Raw genomic sequence first — 18890 nt, 5'->3', positions numbered from 1 at the left:
TGGTGATTCCCTAAGGCCTGGCCCATGAGCCCCTCTCTCAGAGAAATCCCCACTTGGCATCCCACGAGCCCTGTCAGTTTCTTATCTGTGTGTGCCCAGGCAAGGAGCTGCCCCCCACAAGGAGAGGGCTGCCCAGGTCGGGTCAGTATGAAAATGTTGTGTTACTTAAGATTAAACAGGTGTTTTCACTACAGACTTTGTAGTCTTTAATATGCTAATATGCTAATATGTTCCTCGAACCTCCAAGGTGAGGTGGGGAGATGACACAATCGTGTTTAATAGGCCTGGGTTTTTTGCTTTGGACGCATCAGTGTCTGGATTGTCTCGGGGGGGTAACAGAAAGGTCCTGAAGATGAACCTGCAGCTGAGGAGAGCCTCTTGTCTACATGGAGAGATGCCAAGGGCTCAAACTCAGACACTACTTGGTTCAGCCCCACCCTCTGCAGGCAGATCTGGTCTGCTTTGTGGGGGAGGGAGACTACAGGGAGGGTAGAATGTCCCAGAGCTCCGGGAAAGTCCCAAAATGAGAGGCTACAAAAAGGCTTCTTGAAGCACTGATTTCAATACCAAAGTCACCGCCTCTGAGGGAGTTCATGGAGGCCTCTGAGGAATAGGCTTAGAGCTCTACAGCCCTGGCAGACGCGATAAGTGTTCAGAAGAAGAGATTTGGAAGAGGAGAGGAGCAGCTGAGACGGAGGAACAAAAGGAGGAGGCGCGAGATAAGATGCCCAGGAAGGAAGCAGCCCCACGAGGGTGAGAAAGATGAGAAACACACTTTGGGAAAATGGGGGAGTGGGGGCCAAAGAGAAGGAGCTGACACCGTGGGACAGCTTCCATGCTGGGCATCTGGACTCATTCTCTCACGCTTGAACACCAGGAGACTCAAGGTGAAGCATACCACCCAAGGTCACCCAGGCAGTAAGGGGGCCAACTAGGGAACACACTCAGGGCCGACTCCAGACCTGCATGCAAGGAAAACAGGCACTAACAGGTAAGGCCTGCGGAGAGTGGCCGACAGGATGGGGGCGCAGAAAAGGCGACAGGCATGGGGGAGAGAGTGCTGAGCACATGGGAAGAGGAAGGAAGAGCAGGTCCAGAGGAAAGGGGACCTGGAGGCAACCATCAGGGGCAGAACCCTGCTGCCGGGCACCCTGACATTGAAAAGTGGCTGAAGGGTGTGACGGGAGGGTGGGGAAGAGAAGTGCTGCTGCATTTTAGCTGCAGAGACGAGGGGCACAGAAAGGCCTTATAGGATGGTTCCAGAGCTGAGCAGAGAAAACGAGTGGCCTGTGAGAGGGCAGATCACAGGCAGCCAAGGCTGTCGTGTAACTGCTCACCCCGACGTGTGGGCTTGTATCCTCTCCACAGCACAGGCCCGCGAGGCCCAGAACACAGAGCTACTGTGCTGGTGCTTGTCCTGCCATGCTGCCTCAGGAGGAGATGACAGGGGGCCACATCCCTGCACACCTGGGGCAAAGAGCTGCCCCTAACACGTGGAACTCAGACAGGCCACCCCCCGCCCCTCTTTCAGTGCTGAGCTGTGCCCACAAGTCGTAGGTGGTATACTCACCTCCTCCCCTTTGCTGAGCCGATCTACCAACATGTGCCTGAAAAAAGGAGGGTGGAGAGGCAAAGTCAGCAGCACCAAGATGACAAGGCCAAGAGGACAGGGTCACCAGACACAGACTGTGTCACTGGCACCAGCGTGGCAGGTGGGGCCTGATCAGCAGCTTCGGTCCTTCTCGAGGGGTGGAATTATCCTTACCTCCAGCCCCTGTCAAGGGAGCCACCACACAATTCACATATAGAAACTGTTACTAAGGCCCCAAAACCCAACTCCTGCAAAGGCTTACCCGAAGAGGAACCAGTCATAGGCCACAGTGAGGTAGAGGATCTCAGTGGGCTTCAGGGACGTGTGGATGAGCCCATCCTGGAAGAGACCACAGGAGATGTGACAGAGCCCTCTTCTCGTCCCCAGGAGCTGAACCATAACCAGACCCAGTGACAACGCAGGCTGAAGAACACCCCGAAGGACAGGGTTAAACACATCTGCTCTGAGCGATGGCATCCCCTGCTCCAACCTCTGTCTGGAGACAATCCTAACACACCCAAAGAGCAGAGCTTGGTAGGGGCTGATTCATACTCACAGCCCACAAGGAAAGGCGCAGGAGGGAGATGAAGAGAGGGGTCCGATCCCAGCCTGAGATACAGTGTACCAGCAGCCCGCTGTCATCTACTCAGGAACCGCAGGAGAGGATGCCCAGGAGAGAACCAGACATGGGCCGATGAGCAGGAAGTACCACCAGCTTGGCCTGGTGGAGGGAGCCAGGCCCCACCAGCTTCTGTCTTCCCCAGTGGCCTCCCCATGGCTCTTCTCCAGCCTAGTCCCAGAAAGGGGTGAGTGGCAGGCGTCTGGCTTTGTAGCTTCCTTTCTTCCTTCTGACTATAGTTCTCAGTGTACTTCTGGGGACACAGTGCAGCCTACACAGTCCACTTTGCCCAGGTCATTTAGGCAGGGCTGACATCCCTACCCAGTTTCTCAGAGGGCACGACAAGTATTTTTTTGGGGGGTAGCGGGAGCGGGCAATTTTTCAGTGTGCAGGGCTGCATGAATTGCAGGACATTGACTATCCCTGGCCAACTCTAACCACATGCTAGTACTAGCTTCCCCACCCTCTAGTTTCTGCAGCACCTAACATGCCAGACACACGTTTCCAGAAGTGCTTTGAGGGGTGGTAATGCCCGCAGCTAGAGAACCAGTGCCTGGCTCCAGGGGCTGGCATGCGACTTTGTGGCAAATCTCCCTCCAGCGACTAGTTCAAGGATGGGCACTTAACCCAAACTGGGCCAATGAGCATGAGCTCAGACTTTTACTGGAACTCCAGAGACTGAGGTAGTCTCCCCTGGGGGAGCTAAGATGGCGGGAGACAGGTCTGGAATGGCTGCCAGCCATGAGGCCAAGACAGGGGTTTTGAGAAACAGAGAAAGATTCTTTATGATGTTCACCTGGCTCTGTTCTTGGGCCTTCTTGGTTCCATAAGCCAATGCATTTCCACTTGTTTGAGCAAGTGCAACTCCTACAGAAGTCCTGATTGCTACCAAGGATTTAGAGTCCGTCTGCCCTAGAGACATTGAGCAAGCCAGGCCCATCCAATCAAAACAGCCAAACTGGGTGGAGGACTCTGGAGAACAGGGCCTCTACAGGCTGTGTGCATCCACTGAGCAGCCCGGATTGATTCTCTCATCTCATGCCTCATCTTTCTGAATGAGAGGCCCATCCTGGCCCCACACACAATGCTGTTGTGCAATGCTGAGCCAGTGTGAAAATACCCTGTGCACGGCATAGATGGTAAGGAGTTCTTAATTTTGTCTTCCAGGATTTTGAGGACATGGAATAAAGCCACCAATGGACAAATCCCACCCAGCCTCTGGGATTCTAGGAACTCCCCAAATCCCTCTCCCACAGCACAAAAGTAAGGTGTGCAACTCCAACAAACATACAGTTGAGGCAGAATGAACTGGGAACTCCCCAAGGGTGCAGTGGCTCGAGGGCTCTGGAGGAGACAGACTCACCATCACTGTTAACTAAGGAAAGCAGCAGCTTCAGGTAGTTTTGTGTTTGTTGCACCAGATCCCAACACTGTTGGAGAAAAGTGAGAAGAAATGGACATTAACTCAGATTTAGAATTTAAAGTATTTAAAAAATGAAATGCCAAGAGTTATTCTGGGGCAACAACTACACAAAGTCCTTGGTTACAGACCATAGGTTTTGAATCCCAGATAATCTGGGACATTTGTATTCCATCTCCAGCAGCTCCTACCACCTCTCCCTCCACCACTCAGCCTGTGGACCCCCTACTCGGGGGGCGGGGGGGGGGGTCTGACCCAATGTGAGAGTGAGGAACAGAAACGGATGCTGAGGTCAGGGTGACCCAGAGCCCCCTGCCCACATTAGGGTCCTCTAAGTGCTGGGCCCCTGGTGTGGCTGTCCAGGAAGCCAGTAAAGGTAAACGAAGAGCCCTGAGGCTGTGGCCAATGTCTCCAAATGGCCACATAAAGATTCATTCCTTCATATGCCATCACATCACAGAAACTAAAACATCAACCTTTTCAAACATGCTTCATTTGCTTTTTAGTGCTATTTACTGCATACTATCTTTTGATGAATAATAAATGGAGTCTGTCTGGCAGGGAAAGTCTTTTAAAAAAGGAGGCCCATGAGGTGGGAGATGGAAAATTAAGCAAAAGCTTTAAAGAGATGAGAACCTCTGTTCTAGCCCAAGTGCAAGGTCTAGTCCAGACCCTCTAAGAAACAGCCCACTCAGAACCTGGAACTCCATGGAAGGGCCTGACCCAGTTTTGCGCGGCACCCTTTTCCCTAGCTGGGGCAGTCTCTGTTCTCTTAAGATACACTTGCTTAGCAGTGTTCTGGGGCTGTGCAGAGAGGGTGACGCATGCCAGCAAAACAGCACTTCCCAGGGGGAGGGGGAACACGGCACCTGTAATTGGAGTGGCTTTCCCAGGAATTTAAAACAGCCTCATTTACCTGACCCTTCCACGCCCCTGGAGAGTTCTGACCCACTTTTAGTGACTACAGAGACAGGCGCTGTAGTGCTGTGCTAATAAAGTCATTATCAGTAGCTGCACAAGGGGTCTCTCAACTCATCTGGCTCAATGTGTCAGACACACCATTGCCAATGGAGCAGTGATTCTCACAGGGCAAGGAAAAGCAGGAGAGGGAAGTAAGAGCTGCACTGCACCAAGCCCAGTGAGCGTCAGGTGGGCTAGGGGAAGACTGCAGCAGCCGGGGAGGGCAGGCCCCGCCGAGGACAAGAGAGCTGCAGAATGCCAGCCACCATGACGGCTGTCTGGAGGAGATGCTGACCATCAGGGAGGGGCAGCAAGTTCCCAAGGCTGGGGCAGGAACTACAGGCTGGGGAGGGTTGGGCTGGTAGAGGGCCAAGGTCACACGGCTGAGCTGAGGGATAAATCCAGCCCTGCCAGACTCCAAAGTCCACATTCTTAATCACTGTAGTTACTCTTCCTATAACACCAGAGGAAGAAGCAGAAGTCTGAGGGAACTGCTCAAAGTGATGACTGAGGAGATATGCTTAAAAAAAAAAAAAAAAAAACTAGGCTCGTGCCTGCTCTCTCATCCTACGTGCTTCATGAAAAAGTCTCTGGGAGCTGAGCTGAATGCCATGCCTCTGCTTATGTTTCTATGCCTAGAGTACTCTTTCTCCTGGTTGGCAAACTCCTATTCATCCTTCAAAGGCCCAGCCCAATTATCTTCTCTTCGGGGTTTCTGTGACCACTGGTAAAAACTGTAATGTAGGTGATGGTTACGTTGTTGCCTCTTTTCCTAGTCTAATCCCCATGAGGGCAGAGGCTGTTTTGGTATCTCTAAGGCTTAGTGCTCAGGGACTAGGAGGTCATTGCAGAATGTTCCTTGCTGCTTGTTCATAGTTGGGGCAATGCTGAGTGCCTGAGGGACAGCAGCCCCAGGGAGGGGTCTTAGGACACAGAAAGAAGGGGCATACCTCTATGGAATTCAATTCGGTTACATGGAGGGCAGCAAGACACATGTGTCCTGCCACCACTGCTCCTATCATTCATTCATTCACTCATTCATTCATTCATTAAGCCTCACACTGCATGCCTCCTGAAGGGCCTGGCACCAGGCACACAAGGGTGAATATGACCTCAGCAATCATGGAGTCACGGGAGAGGGAAGACAAAGTTAACCACTGCAGGTGTGCAACTAAAAGGGGACCTCTAGGATGCTGTGCAACCATATGACTGGAGAGCCAAGCCTGATCTGTAGGGACATCAGAGAAGGCTTCTCAGAGGTGATGACATGAGACAGCATAAGCAACAGAGAAAGGAGACACGTGTTTCTGGCAGAGAAAACAGCACGTGCGAACCTGGAGAGGGCCGCCTTTTTTTTTTTTTTGAGACGGAGTCTCGCTCTGTCGCCCAGGCTGGAGTGTAGTGGCATGATCTCAGCTCACCGCAAGCTCCGCCTCCCGGGTTCACGCCATTCTCCTGCCTCAGTGTCCCGAGTAGCTGGCACTACAGGTGCCCGCCACCACGCCCGGCTAATTTTTTAGTAGAGATCAGGTTTCACCATGTTAGCCAGGATGGTCTCGATCTCCTGCCCTCGTGATCTGCCCGCCTTGGTCTCCTAAAGTGCTGGGATTACAGGCATGAGCCACCGTGCCCGGCCATGGGCTGCAGGAAGATCAGCTGGTCACAAGAACAGGCAAGACCAGACTGCATGGAGCTGGGTAGGCCATGTACAAGTTCTTGCATTGTATTCTGAGGAAAACGGGAAGTCAGTGGCAGGTTTTAAGGCAGGGGTGACAGTGATGGCCCTGCTCTATCATTTCAGTGCTTGCTATCTGAGCACTTCACTTCTAGTTACTCCTCAGTGAGGCCCTATGTTCAGCTGTGAGATGCACTGAGACAGTGGTGGCCCGAGCTAGGCACTGCACAGGAGACGAGGGCAAGAAAAATTGCAGTTGCACCAGGGGCAGAGACTAGAGAACCGATGGGAGCTGGTGATGGATGTGGTGGGAGCAAAGAACTCGAGTTTCAGGTGTGAGCATCTGGGTAAAGGGTGGGCCATGGCCAACTCTACTCTGGACAGCTTGAGTCTGAGGGGCCGCCTGAAGGGACATGTGTGAAAGGTGATGCAGGTATGGATCAGAGAGGCCTGGCTGTAGGCTCATGGTGTGGACGATGGATGAGATCACCTGGGGAGATGGTGAAAAGGAACAGGGTACCGGCACCCCAGGGCTTTGCGGGCAGAAAGGGAAGAGCCCACACCCAGCCAAGGAAGAGGATGCTAGGAGCCCCATTGAGACAAACAGGTTGAGCAACACTGAAGAGGTGGCCTCTTGGGAGGCGCCTGCCTGCCTGCTACACTCCAGCCCTGCTGCCTTCACGCCTGGAAGTTTATCAGTGTTCACTTCCCTGAATTAGCTAGCTAGCAGCCTCTTCATAATTATCATTACAATCTGTCTGGTATTTCAGTTCAGGAGTCCCTTTCAAGCAGTGATCATATTTGAGCCTGGCACAACTCTGAAATAGGTACTGCCAACACCATTTTCAGGGGGAAGTGAGGTCATCTGTTCAAGGCCACAGAGCCTTGCAGGAAGGGCCAGGCAAGCTGGGACCTAGATCTAGGGCCTGCATCTACTAAGCAGAGTACCTCCTCACACGCACAGGACCCCTTCCTAAAGAGGCAAACATCCTCGGCGGGACCAGTGCCTGGAACTGTCACATCTCATTTGCTGAGTAGTTCATCAGATCCAGTTTATACCTGCATAAGGAGAAAAAATGGTGCCGGAAGGGACCAGAAAGAGGGTGGCTTGGGGCAGAGTCTACTTGACCTCTGCATGCAGCACATAAAGAAGGAAGCCTGCCGGTTCTTTTATCTACTCAGTCTGTCTAGGCTCAGCCTTGGACTTGAGACCACAGCACAGGTACCCCAAACCTGTTCCTTCTCCAGGCTTCCAGACCATAACAAACAACTGGTCTGCTTTCCTCCCCAGTGCTCCCTCTCTTGCAAACACCTGCATAGAGGAACCCTGACATCACCCTACTTCATACACTCAAACAGTTGCTGTGAGCATAAACCTTGTGATTAGGGGCTGGATATATATAGAGAAAACAAGATGGACCTTGCTGCTATCAGGAGAACAGGGTACTGACATTGGTGATCTAGGAGCACCCAGTTGCTTAACATAGATGGGTCAGCCTTTCAAAGAAAGAGAGATCTCAAGGCTGGGTGGGAGCTGTCCAGACCTGGGGACAGGGGAAACTAGCAGGGAGGCAGAATGTTTTCTGTTGCTCACTGGCTCAGTCTTTCAAGTTCTAGGCTCTGTGCCTGTTTCTGTGCTGGGACACACAAGCTGTGGGTCCCTGTCCTCCAGGATTTCAGGGAAGCAGATCTCTAAATCAGTGACTACAGCTCAGTGGAAAATTCCATGATGGATGTGCCCAGGGGGTTAATGGGAATATAGATGCAGGCATCCAACTCGCCAGGGATAAGGAAGAGGCAGATCAGGGAAGTCTTCCTGAAGCAGACACTCAAGCCAAAGCCTGAAGGGCAGTATGTCAGCCAGACAAGAGGAAGCTGAGAGGTGGCAGCCAGGCAGAGGAACAGGACATGGGAAAGGTCACAGAAAAACAAAACTACTTGTTCTGTCTGAAGCAAGTGGCAAGCAAAGCTGCTGGCAGCCTTCAGACTGTGTGGGCTAAGGGTAGAGAGATGTTTCCAGTAAGACTAGAGGCCCCTTCCATGGTGTGCAGTGACGGAGAAGAGCATGGTGGAAGTAATTTTAATGTTTCTATAATCAAATGAGGTCAGGCAGCTCTGTACTTCCTCTGGCTGAACACACATTTAAAAGGAAAAATGTAAAAGTAACTAAAGCCCAGATCTGGAATAGCAGACTCTATGAGGTCCTCTGGAAACAGAACCCCCTGGTGGATGCAAATCTTTGAATGAGTCACGTTCAGAAAGCTTTGATTTTCTGGGACATGAGCAAATCAGGAGATAGTTGAACGGACACGCAATTCCTCCTTTCTGAGAGGACAGAGGGCCAAAGGCATATGAGTGCACAAGCCAGCCCATCAGGCAAACACACGAGGGCCTTGTGGGGCAGGCATCAGGAGTCTCCTTGGTCCCCACTCCCTTATCCTGCCCTCAATGCTTGAGTTAGGCCCCTCACCTGATACTGGCTCCAGTCAATGTTCAGAGAGTGAGTCAGGAAGTCGGGGATGCTCAATGGGGCATCAACGTAGTCCTGGGGACAGAAAGACTCCTGTGAGATGTGGGTTGGCCACCAGAGGAGGCTTAGGTGATGGGGAAGCTTGCAGTCCTGAGGCTGTGACTACCACAGGCAGTGCTTGCCTTCTCTAGGCCAGATACCTGTGCTGCCCCAGAGTATCAGCTGGGAGTGACAGCTTAAAAATATGCTGACCCCAGCTTTCACACAGAGAGTACAGAAGGGAAGTGCTTTTCCTATCTTGTTTCTGAAAAATTCCCTTAAACGAAAGAGAAATAAAGGGGGGAGGAAAGTATAATGCTGAAAATTTAACATGTATATACAAGGAGAAGTGGGAGAGGAAGACAGAAACAATCAGGGAGGAAAGGGGAGTTATTTTCCCCAAAGACTGCTTATTGTTTTCCCCAAAGACTGCTTGTTGTTCTTCTTGGCCTCCCTTTACAAAGAGACATAGATCCAATTTGATGTATGTTATTGCTCATACCTGCTTCCAGTTAAATATGAGCCCTTCTGCCATGTAATCCCGATCTTTATATTCCTTGAAAAATTCACAGCCTGGAAAAGAAGGGCAGAGTTATGACATCTCCCTTCCCAGCCCAAAGTCTTCTGAGACAGCCCTGGCCAGACCCAGGTCCCTGAGTGCTGTGGAGAGGGGGCCGCCAACTCACACTTCTCCAAGCTAGTGGCTTCAGTGAGGCCAAGGCTGACACGGGTGGGCAAAAGCCAGGGGCGAGCCTCTAGAGCCCCTCTGGTTTCCTGGCTGCATGCCTTTTCCACGAGGCACTGCCTGCTCTCAGCCTCTTTGTAACTTTCTCCATCTACGCTCACTGGTCACCAGTCACTTCCCCCACACTGCAAGTCCCTTTGTCCTACAGGTCTCTGTAGTGCCAATCCCAGTAAACAAAGGCATGGCTCACAACGTGAGCCACTGCAGCCTAGCTGCAGAGGATCACTCTTCCTCTTCTCTAAAATGGGAGCAAATAATGCTAGCCTTGCAGGCTTTTAGTGAAGAGACTGAACATCCTAACATACTGGAAAGGCCCACCGACAGTGCCTAAAACCTGGTGCTCAAGAGACACTGCCATGCCCAACAAAGCAAGCAAAGAGGCACTTTTCTATATTCTTTGGCGGAAAAATCATAAGTAACTCTACCAAGACAAGCCATCAGGAATAGAGAGAAACACTGGAAAGAATAGGGCTTTGGCAACATTCCCAGCTTAAAATCTCAGCTTTTTACTTAACACTGTAACGCTGAACAAGTTGTTTAATGTCTCTAAGCCTTGATTTTGTCATTTGTAAAATGGCTGTTTAAGGATGACATAATACATATAAAACACCTAGCACTGCACTGGTCCAAGTGACACTCAAATGGCAGCACACTATTGTCATCACGCTGCCACTGCAACAAAAGCCCACAGTGCCAGCCCACAGCGTGAAGTCAACTACTTTGCTCTGCGCTTGGGGTTGGCTGCCTTGGTCAGAGAGAATGCGTCTTGCCCCCCAGGCTGTGGCCTGCCCCTGCTGAGTCTGACCATAGCACAGAGAGCATCTGGTCCTCCAAGGAGCTCCTGGTGGCTTCAAGAAATATGGTGGGAGAAGGCACTTGGCTAGCTTGCAGTTATTCTCAGCACCTCAATCAGGGCCTCTACACAAACTTCAGACGGCACATGGCTTTGGCCACACCTCCAAGTCTGGTGAGGTCCCAGAGGCAAGAAAACAATCGTCCAAATTCAGGGGAAGTAGCCACAAAGAAGATTCACATGGAATGTCGCAGCAACTCTTGGGCCAAGTTCCTGTCTGAGGCCACCTCAGGGAAGATAGGAAAGCTTCCCTGGAGACCCAGCCCATGTTTTCCAGAAGTGGCTTTCATTCCACACACACCCTGCACTCTAATCCCCAGGCCTCGAGAAGTCTGGAAACAATCCTCAGCCATAACACTTTAGCCTATTCTTGGGAGCCTCACTGGGAGAAAGAAGAATTATAGATCTCAGACAGAGGCCCTGAGTTATGAGCCCAGGTTTAGAAGAGACAGCAATTATCCCTCAGAGCTCTTGTGAAGTGCTGTTTTCCCAACTCTAGCTGCTCAAATCAACACCGCAGGCCTCAGGCTGAGCTCAGACCCACCTATGATGCAGAAGCAGTTTTTGTGAGAAACAGAATTAAAATAGACTCTACTCAGGGCAATGCCTAATGTTCATCACCTGAATAGGCTTCGGAACCACTGTCAGGCAAGAGGAGAGGGACCAAAAGCAGGATGAGAAGTGCCATTCACTCAAGGAGGAAACAAATTAGATTTGTGCTGCAGAATTTGGGCCCATCTATTTTGGTGTGCTGAAAGAAACGATCCCAGAATACTTCTCATTTCCAAGGGCCCAAGATAGTGTGACACATCTAGAACTGAGACTACTGAGTACCTGTTTGAGCCTCAAAGTCATCACAGGGCTCAACTGAGATTCCTTAAACAGCATCAAAGTGCGGCTCGTGACTTGGTTTGGGTAACAGTAATTTTATTTCTTTTTCTTATTATAAAGTAATAGAAGTTATGTAAAAAAAAACCCACAAGAACACAAGTCTATCAAATAAAAAGTGATTCTCCTGTCCCCCTTATTTGGGTGTGCAATGGTGTCTCATCCCATCTCCAGCTTTTTTATTTTTATTGATCCTCATTACCCTCCCTAACACACATACACTGTCAGATACAGTACATACAAATTTTGGTCCTTTTGATGCCTTTTATTTGTTTTTGTTTTTATTTTTGTTTTGAGATGGAGTTTCCCTCTTGTTGCCCAGACTGGAGTGCAATGGTACAATCTTGGCTCACTGCAACCTCCGCCTCTCGGGTTCAAGCGTTTCTCCTGCCTCGGCCTCCCGAGTAGCTGGGATTACAGGCATGCGCCACCGCGCCCGGCTAATTTTGTATTTTTAGTAGAGATAGGGTTTCTCCATGTTGGTCAGGCTGGTCTTGAACTCCCTACCTCAGGTGATCTGCCTGCCTCGGCCTCCCAAAGTGCTGGGATTATATGCGTGAGCAACTGCGCTCGGCTTTTGATGCCTTTTATAACAAAAAAAGCTTTGGGGAAAGCATTCAGGCATCTTAACATTTTGGCACACTTCCTTTTAAGCCTTTTTTATAAGCACATTTTCCTTTACTTAGCTGAGAGTATACTATGTGATTCTGTATCCTGCTTATCTTAAGCTCTGTGACGTTCTCCATGTCAAAAAGTGTAAGCATTTTCTATTTTTTATTTTTGGTAGAGACAGAGTGTCACTGTTTCCCAGGCTGGTCTTGAACTCCTGGGCTCAAGCGATCTTACTGCCTAGGCCTCCCAAACTGCTGAGATTAAAGGCGTGAGCCACCATGCCCAGCCCATTTTCGATTCTTCTATGACTACACAATATTTCATTCTACTGAGGGATGTGCCATCATTCAATCATTATTCTGATTAGTGAAAACATTTCTTGTTTTGCTATTACAAATAGACATCATGATGAACATCCTCAACACCAAGTGGCTGAATTACAGCCTAATGACCAATTATTAGAAAAATACCTGGGTCAAAGGGTGATAACATTTTGGGAGTCCTGTAACAAGTTGCCAAACTACAGCAGAAAGGACACTGTGCTACTATTTTGGAGCAATGGTATTTATACTTCTAGCAAAACTATTCTTTCCAAACCAAGTCCTACTTGGAACCTAAATTTAAATGAAGTGATGCCTGGTTCCTCAGGCAGTGCAAACCTGCAGAGTTCAGTCTGTGGAACCCCGGAAGCATCTCCTGGGAGCTGGAAACGATGTCTGAAAACCAGCTGTGGAGTTACCCAATGGTTCCAGTGTGGACCCCCTTAGGTAGGATACACCCATCAGTGTGGGTCTGATACTGCCAAGCTCACTCCGGCATCATTATCATCATCATCATCATCATCATCATCATCATCATCATCATCATCATCACCATCATCATCATCATCACCACCATCATCATCATCTGCATCAGCGCAAACTTGCTTTAGGGAAGAGCAGGTTCCCTGAAGTTTTCCCAACTACTCATCATTAGGCCTGTTATTTACAGGACACCTGTTATGGAGGGGTCTGGCACTTCACTCTTAAATAAGGACCATTATCTTCATTTTATTAAGGAGGAAACTGATGCTCAGAAGGGTTACAGGACTTGTTCAAGGAGACACAGTGCTAGGGCTGGGATTCCTGCCCCCAGCTTGCACATGATGAGGACACCCCTCCCACAAGGCACTAGATGAACCTGCCTGCCCTTGCTCATGGCTATGTGGCCCCAAGATTGAGGAGATAAGGTCCAACACAACACTGAAGGCAGATGCTGGTGCTGAGAAATAGGAGAGAGGTTTTAAGGAGAAAGAGTATTTACTCCCTGTTGTCTGCTGACAACATCTTGCACTGATGTTAGAGGTCCTTGGCGGGCCTTACTAAACAGGCAGGTATTGCCAGAAAACTTGAATGCGACATACTAGACCAACAGCTTTAATATCCAGTGCAGAATACAGCCCTGGCCACAGGTTGCACACACTTTTATGTGCCAGGAACAAATGCAGCTTTGTGGATACCAATGTGCTTTGCAACATGGTGTGGCCACTGTCCAGTTACTGGGAACATAGCAATTATGTGTTCTTCTACCACCAGAATAGCCTTGCCTGGGGCAATTTCCATAAATAACTCAATCACTTCAAGACATGCACCCAAAGGGTGACATCCACTCAGGCTACAGCAGCAAGTGTAGTTGCTCACACAGAGTACTAATAATGTCATTTTACACTTAAACAGTATTTTCATGCACAGACCACTTTCATATAAATCAAAACTGAGCTAAATCGTTCCAAGTTCCTGAGAAAACTTGAGGCTTGGAGGGGTGAAGTACTTCACTCAAGGCTGTGGCTAGGACCAGTGACAGTACAAAATCCCTAGACCCCTTGAGTGGAAAGCCCCTTCCCCAGGACACTATCCTATGCTTAGTGTGGCCTGTGACTGGGAACCAAAATGTCCTACACTGCCTGACACAAACCCTCCAGGAAAGCTCCCAGGGCACTAGTGTAACTAAGTAGAGAGGGCTTGCTCATGGCCCCCCAGGTCCCCAGTCCTAGGATGCCTGCCACTAGAAGAGAGCCCCCTACCTGGATACGGGATGGAGAGGAGAGTGAAGTCGGCATAGCGCTGGGCTTTGTCCACCTTCTCAGAGGAGGTTACACTACAAGACAAGGATACAATGTGTTACAGTGTCGCAACACACACACAAACACACACCATTCCCCAAATAAGGGTTATAATCACAAATGAAGCTTCTGCTAAAAAAAACTATTCTTCATTGTTAATAATTCCCTTCAGCAGTGCCTACTTTGTACAATTAAGAACTATAACTTCAGCTGGGTGCATTGGCTGGAGGTCACGTTCCCAACATGGAGAAACCCCTTCAAGACCAGCCTGGACAACATGGTGAAACATTGTCTCTATCAAAAATATAAAAAATTAGCGGGGTGTGGCAGCGCGCTCCTGTAATCCCAGCTACTCGGGAGGCTGAAGCAGGAGAATTGCTTGAACCCAGGAGGCAGATGGTTGTAGTGAGCCAAGACTGTGCCACTGCACTCCAGCCAGGGTGACAGAGTGAGGCTCCATCTCAAAAAAAGAACTCTACCTTCTCTGCCCCTATTCCAACATATCAACCAAGGGAAGTTACTCCCCCTCTAATACTACAGCAAGCCTCAATCAGAGCCTAAAGGTGGAAAACAACCTTCCGCCTGACCCCAAAATGCACACAGTGTAGCCACTCTGACCCAGGAATGAGATGAGAGCCAAATAATACGATCCTATGGGAACCCTTTTTTTCTGCTCTCCTGTCTTCTCTAATAGTCACTGAGCCCACTTCTGAACAGGGTGAACAAACAGCATCTGAAAATAAACACTGGGGACTCTGACAGATAAAGGAAGAGAGGAATAAGGCAATATTCAGATCTGAAGATATGTGAGCTCTAACTTTAGCCTCAGTATGCCTTATTTTCTAAGACCACCTTTTAGGATCATTTAAAAACATTTAAAAATCATTTAAAAAACAAAATTTTGGAAAAAGTTCCTACAGTCTCATCACTAACGCAGGCTCTATTTTTTAGTTTTGACTTCTTATATTTGAATTTGGTCCATATGTGTTATTTTTATATGACAGCAGTCACTGAAGTAAAATTTGAATATATGCTGATTTTTTTGTTCAATTTTAAAAGAAATTCTAGGACCAGGAACAGTGGCTCATTCTTGTAATCCCAGCACTTTGGGAAGCTGAGGCAGGAGGACTGCTTAGGGCCACATGTTTGAGACCACTTTAGGCAACAAAGACTGTCACTATAAAAAATAAATTAAAAAAATTAAGAGATTCTAATCTGCCACACATGGCATAGAACATGGAGCCGGAAAAAAAAAAATACAGAGATATGTAAGAGAAGGTGGCAGCAGAGCACTGGGAAGAGACTGATGGCTGCCTCAGTCACTAACATACAACCTGAGCAAGCTACTTCATCTCTCTGTGCTTCAGTGTCTGTAAAAGGTGGACACTGGTACCTATTTTGCAGGGCTGTCTGAAGATACAGTGAGATAATGTACAGAAAGCCCTTTGTAAGAAGGCCAGCACGCAGTGACAGCTACATACTAACGCCAGCCCTGCCAATCTGTACACACTGCCTCTGCTCATTTTGTAGTGGGCGCCTGTACTTACTTCATGCCAAACTTCACCTTCTTGTTCTCCACCATCAGGTCACAGATGTATTTGACTGACAGGTATCGAAGCAGCTTGATGTCATAGCCTCTGACCTTATCAAAAAGATGTGTGTCACCACTTCTGAAATAAAGAGCCAGAGGGAGAAGTTACATGGCATGTTCACTCACAGGAGCTTGGGGGTGGGCACTCATTCAGGGAAGTATGGATGTCACTCTTCTCCAGAAGCTGGGGCGTGTGCTAGGTGGACGCATGGGTGCCAAACAGGACAACTGATTTCAGCGAGGTTACAGGGAAGGTGACTTTCTAAGAGACTACCCCAATCTCTGGGATGTATTTCAAAGAGGAGCAATTTGCAGGTGGAAATGGAAAAGGACTTTCTGGCATTGCTTGACATTAAGCCAGAAGACTCAAGATAATCTCAGCATTCTAAAATGCAGCAGGCTGGTGGCTCATACAATCTTCCCGTTTCCATTAGAATTGATCCCCTTCCACCCCCTCCTTTTCCCCCATTTATGATCATTTTTAGCCACATGACTTGCTCATAATGTAGCAGTCTGAAATACTTAGAGATAAAGTTTTTAGAGCTATTTTATCAACTGATTATGAAATACTAGCAAGTAAATTCCCTCTACCTAGCAGGCCGATGAAGCAAAGAGAAAGATAAAATTTTTCTATCTCAATGCTGCCCTTTGATCAGCCCTGCAGATACAGGCAGAAGTAGAAAGCATAAACAGTCACCATTACTTTTTTATTTTTTAATCCACACTGCTTTGTTGTCCCCAGCAGTTTCCTTGCTAAGAACAGTGTATGCTGAAGATGGTGACCTGGCTGGGCAGAGGTCACCTGATCTAGGGAGAAGAGCCAAACATTCTTGAGCACAAGCCAGAGCTGCTGCTTTCAGAGCTAACAGGCAGAACCTGGGCATAGCAAGATGCCCTTTCATGAACTGAACTATGATTTGGGAAGCTGATCTTAACTAGGGTGCTCGTGTGCATTCCAGAGATGCTTGACACCAGTTAAAGACTTTCCATGTGGTACAGACCATGCAAATGAGCTTTTCTAAAATATCCTGTAGTACTGTTTTCTAAAAACATTTGGAAAGGGGATAGGAAGAGTGTGAACCAGCCCATTTCCTCCTTTTATAGGGACTCAAACTCCTGTTCTGTACCAAGCTCTTCTTATGTGTAGTACCAATCATGCAGCTGTGACACATCTGGTCTCCAAATGTGCCTTCCAGGCTAGACCTCATGTCTCCTACGTATGGACTGTAGCCCTTGCCCTGTGCCTCAGTACCAGCTGTACTGGGTGAGATCTGGCAGGTTGGTAATCAGCATCATAGCTGCAAACTGGCAACTCTGTGAGGCTTTAAAACAAATATAGATGTCTGGGCCCTATCTCAGGCCTGCAGTACCAGGAACCCCAAGAGTGGGATGTTCTCTGTGAATCCAGATGTGCAGTCAAGATGGAGACAGACTGCTCAGGTATTTGGCTGCTACCCAGTGGACTTCAACAGCCATATTTCAGGGACACAGACTTGGCAGACAGAAGAGAAAGAAGCCAATCCACTCACCTGAACCAGTGACAAATCCCCACGGACAATATGAACATGGCCATCTCTGGCCAGACACCCCATCCCCAACACAAGCCCCGACCACAGCAACCCAGCACTGACCGAAGAGCACAGTCCTCCTCCGTGACGTCCTCCACATCTGCCCAGGCATCATCTGCACCCCCTGCCAGAGAAACCTATCTGTCAGTACTGAGGCTGGTGACCCAGGGCTCCACACACGGGCCTCCTCACCAGCCTCCTTCCCCATAGTGCCAATGGTGGGCTGGGCCTACATGGCTCTACTCCTAAGGACACAGTATGCCCCCATATGCCTGGTAGTCTTCACCTCTAAGGTGAACTCCTGCTTGTCTCCTGGTCCCTGATCAAAGGAAGGCCCCTGATCTCCACCCAGCTCACTCAGACCCCCTACCTACACTATTGTGGCCATGGGTAGCTATTCTTTTTTTTTTTTTTTGAGACAGAGTCTCACTCTGTTGCCCAGGCTGGAGTGCAGTGGCATGATCTTGGCTCACTGCAACCTCCATCTCCCGGGTTCAAGCGATTCTCCTGCCTCAGCCTCCTGAGTAGCTGGGACTACAGGCGTGCATCACCACGCCCGGCAAATTTTTGGTATTTTTTAGTAGAGATGGGGTTTCACCGTGTTAGCCAGGATGGTCTCGAACTCCTGACCTCGGGATCCGCTTGCCTTGGCCTCCCAAAGTGTTGAGATTACAGGCGTGAGCCATGGCGCCCGGCCCGGGTAGCTATTCTCTATGACTGGGTTCTCATTCTACATCAGAGGATGCTGTTCAACATTCACCTGAGAAAAAATAGTTGTAGCCTGAGCGTCCATACAGCTCTCCCCATCCAGCCAGCGTGGCCGACCTGCAAATGTGCTGGGAGAGAAACATCATTTTCAGGGTCAGATGGTTTTCTGAAGCATGCACAGTTGAAGGAACACGTGGGACTCCTCTGACTCTTCCAGGCCAGCATAATGGGCCCAGGAGCACTCCCCAAAGTTTTACCAGCATCAAGGCTGCCACAATCAGTCAGAAGATCCCTAGTACTTAATCCACAACCTCTACTGAGGGAGTCTCACTCCCAAACAAGAGGCGCCAGTGTTACCAACAGGATCGGATCAGATTGGGTGGTTGTTGCATGTGTACCACATGCTGGACACGGTACTGAAAAACCCATCATCTTCTCATTGAATTTTACAACAAGCCCATGAGGGATATGTGGCAGGTGGCATGCATTGTTGCTGTTACACAGATGAAGAAAAGAAAAACAGGCTAAGGGAGGTTAAGTGATGTGTAAGGTCACATAATGAGGGGTGAGCTGGGATTTGATCCAAACCCACTGACCTCTATGTGCTTACTGTGATTTGGAACTGTTCAGTGTAGACGGGAACAACCTTTCTAGCGGGGGCAAGGGGTGAGTGAGAAATGTTTTAGAGGCTTCTTTTCCTCATCACTGAAGGGATCACTGTTAAGAGAATTCTAGAAACGGGCAACTGGCACAAACTTCAATATCTAATTGTAAGGTTACTTGTTTAAAATAAATAGTGTTTGCTGAAATCTAGTTGGGTGGGGGGAATGAGAGGAGATACCTGGTGATGGGAAGGCAAACCAGCCCAGAATTTAGCTAAAGGCTAGGAGAACATGGCCCTGTTACACCACAATAGGAAATGGGGAAGTTGTGAGGTGACAGACAGGGAGTGAAGCTCACTGCTGAATGGGTCACACAATGTGCAAATGGAAAGTGGATCCCTGGAAGATTGACAAGTACCATCTGAAGGCTTCTCCATCTCTACCTGTA

General features: G+C 49.1%; 1 protein-coding gene across 3 annotated transcripts in view; it reads right to left on the bottom strand.

Annotated features, from left to right (window-relative positions):
* MTMR14 (myotubularin related protein 14) overlaps positions 1-18890 on the bottom strand; it is a 52610-nt gene that overhangs the window by 15641 nt on the left and 18079 nt on the right. For all 3 annotated transcript variants that reach the window (XM_004033548.4, XM_004033546.4, XM_004033547.4), the window contains exons 4-13: positions 17893-17968; positions 17196-17256; positions 15521-15643; positions 13935-14008; positions 9277-9347; positions 8736-8810; positions 3574-3640; positions 2148-2233; positions 1854-1930; positions 1571-1607 (exon numbers count right to left, since the gene is read on the bottom strand). In XM_004033548.4, the coding sequence (XP_004033596.1) occupies positions 1571-1607; positions 1854-1930; positions 2148-2233; positions 3574-3640; positions 8736-8810; positions 9277-9347; positions 13935-14008; positions 15521-15643; positions 17196-17256; positions 17893-17968 (747 nt within the window). The remainder of the gene's footprint in view (positions 1-1570; positions 1608-1853; positions 1931-2147; positions 2234-3573; positions 3641-8735; positions 8811-9276; positions 9348-13934; positions 14009-15520; positions 15644-17195; positions 17257-17892; positions 17969-18890) is intronic.

This window comes from Gorilla gorilla, chromosome 2, assembly GCF_029281585.2.
Source record: "Gorilla gorilla gorilla isolate KB3781 chromosome 2, NHGRI_mGorGor1-v2.1_pri, whole genome shotgun sequence".
Taxonomy (NCBI): domain Eukaryota; kingdom Metazoa; phylum Chordata; class Mammalia; order Primates; family Hominidae; genus Gorilla; species Gorilla gorilla.
This window is presented reverse-complemented; position numbering and strand designations above follow the sequence as displayed.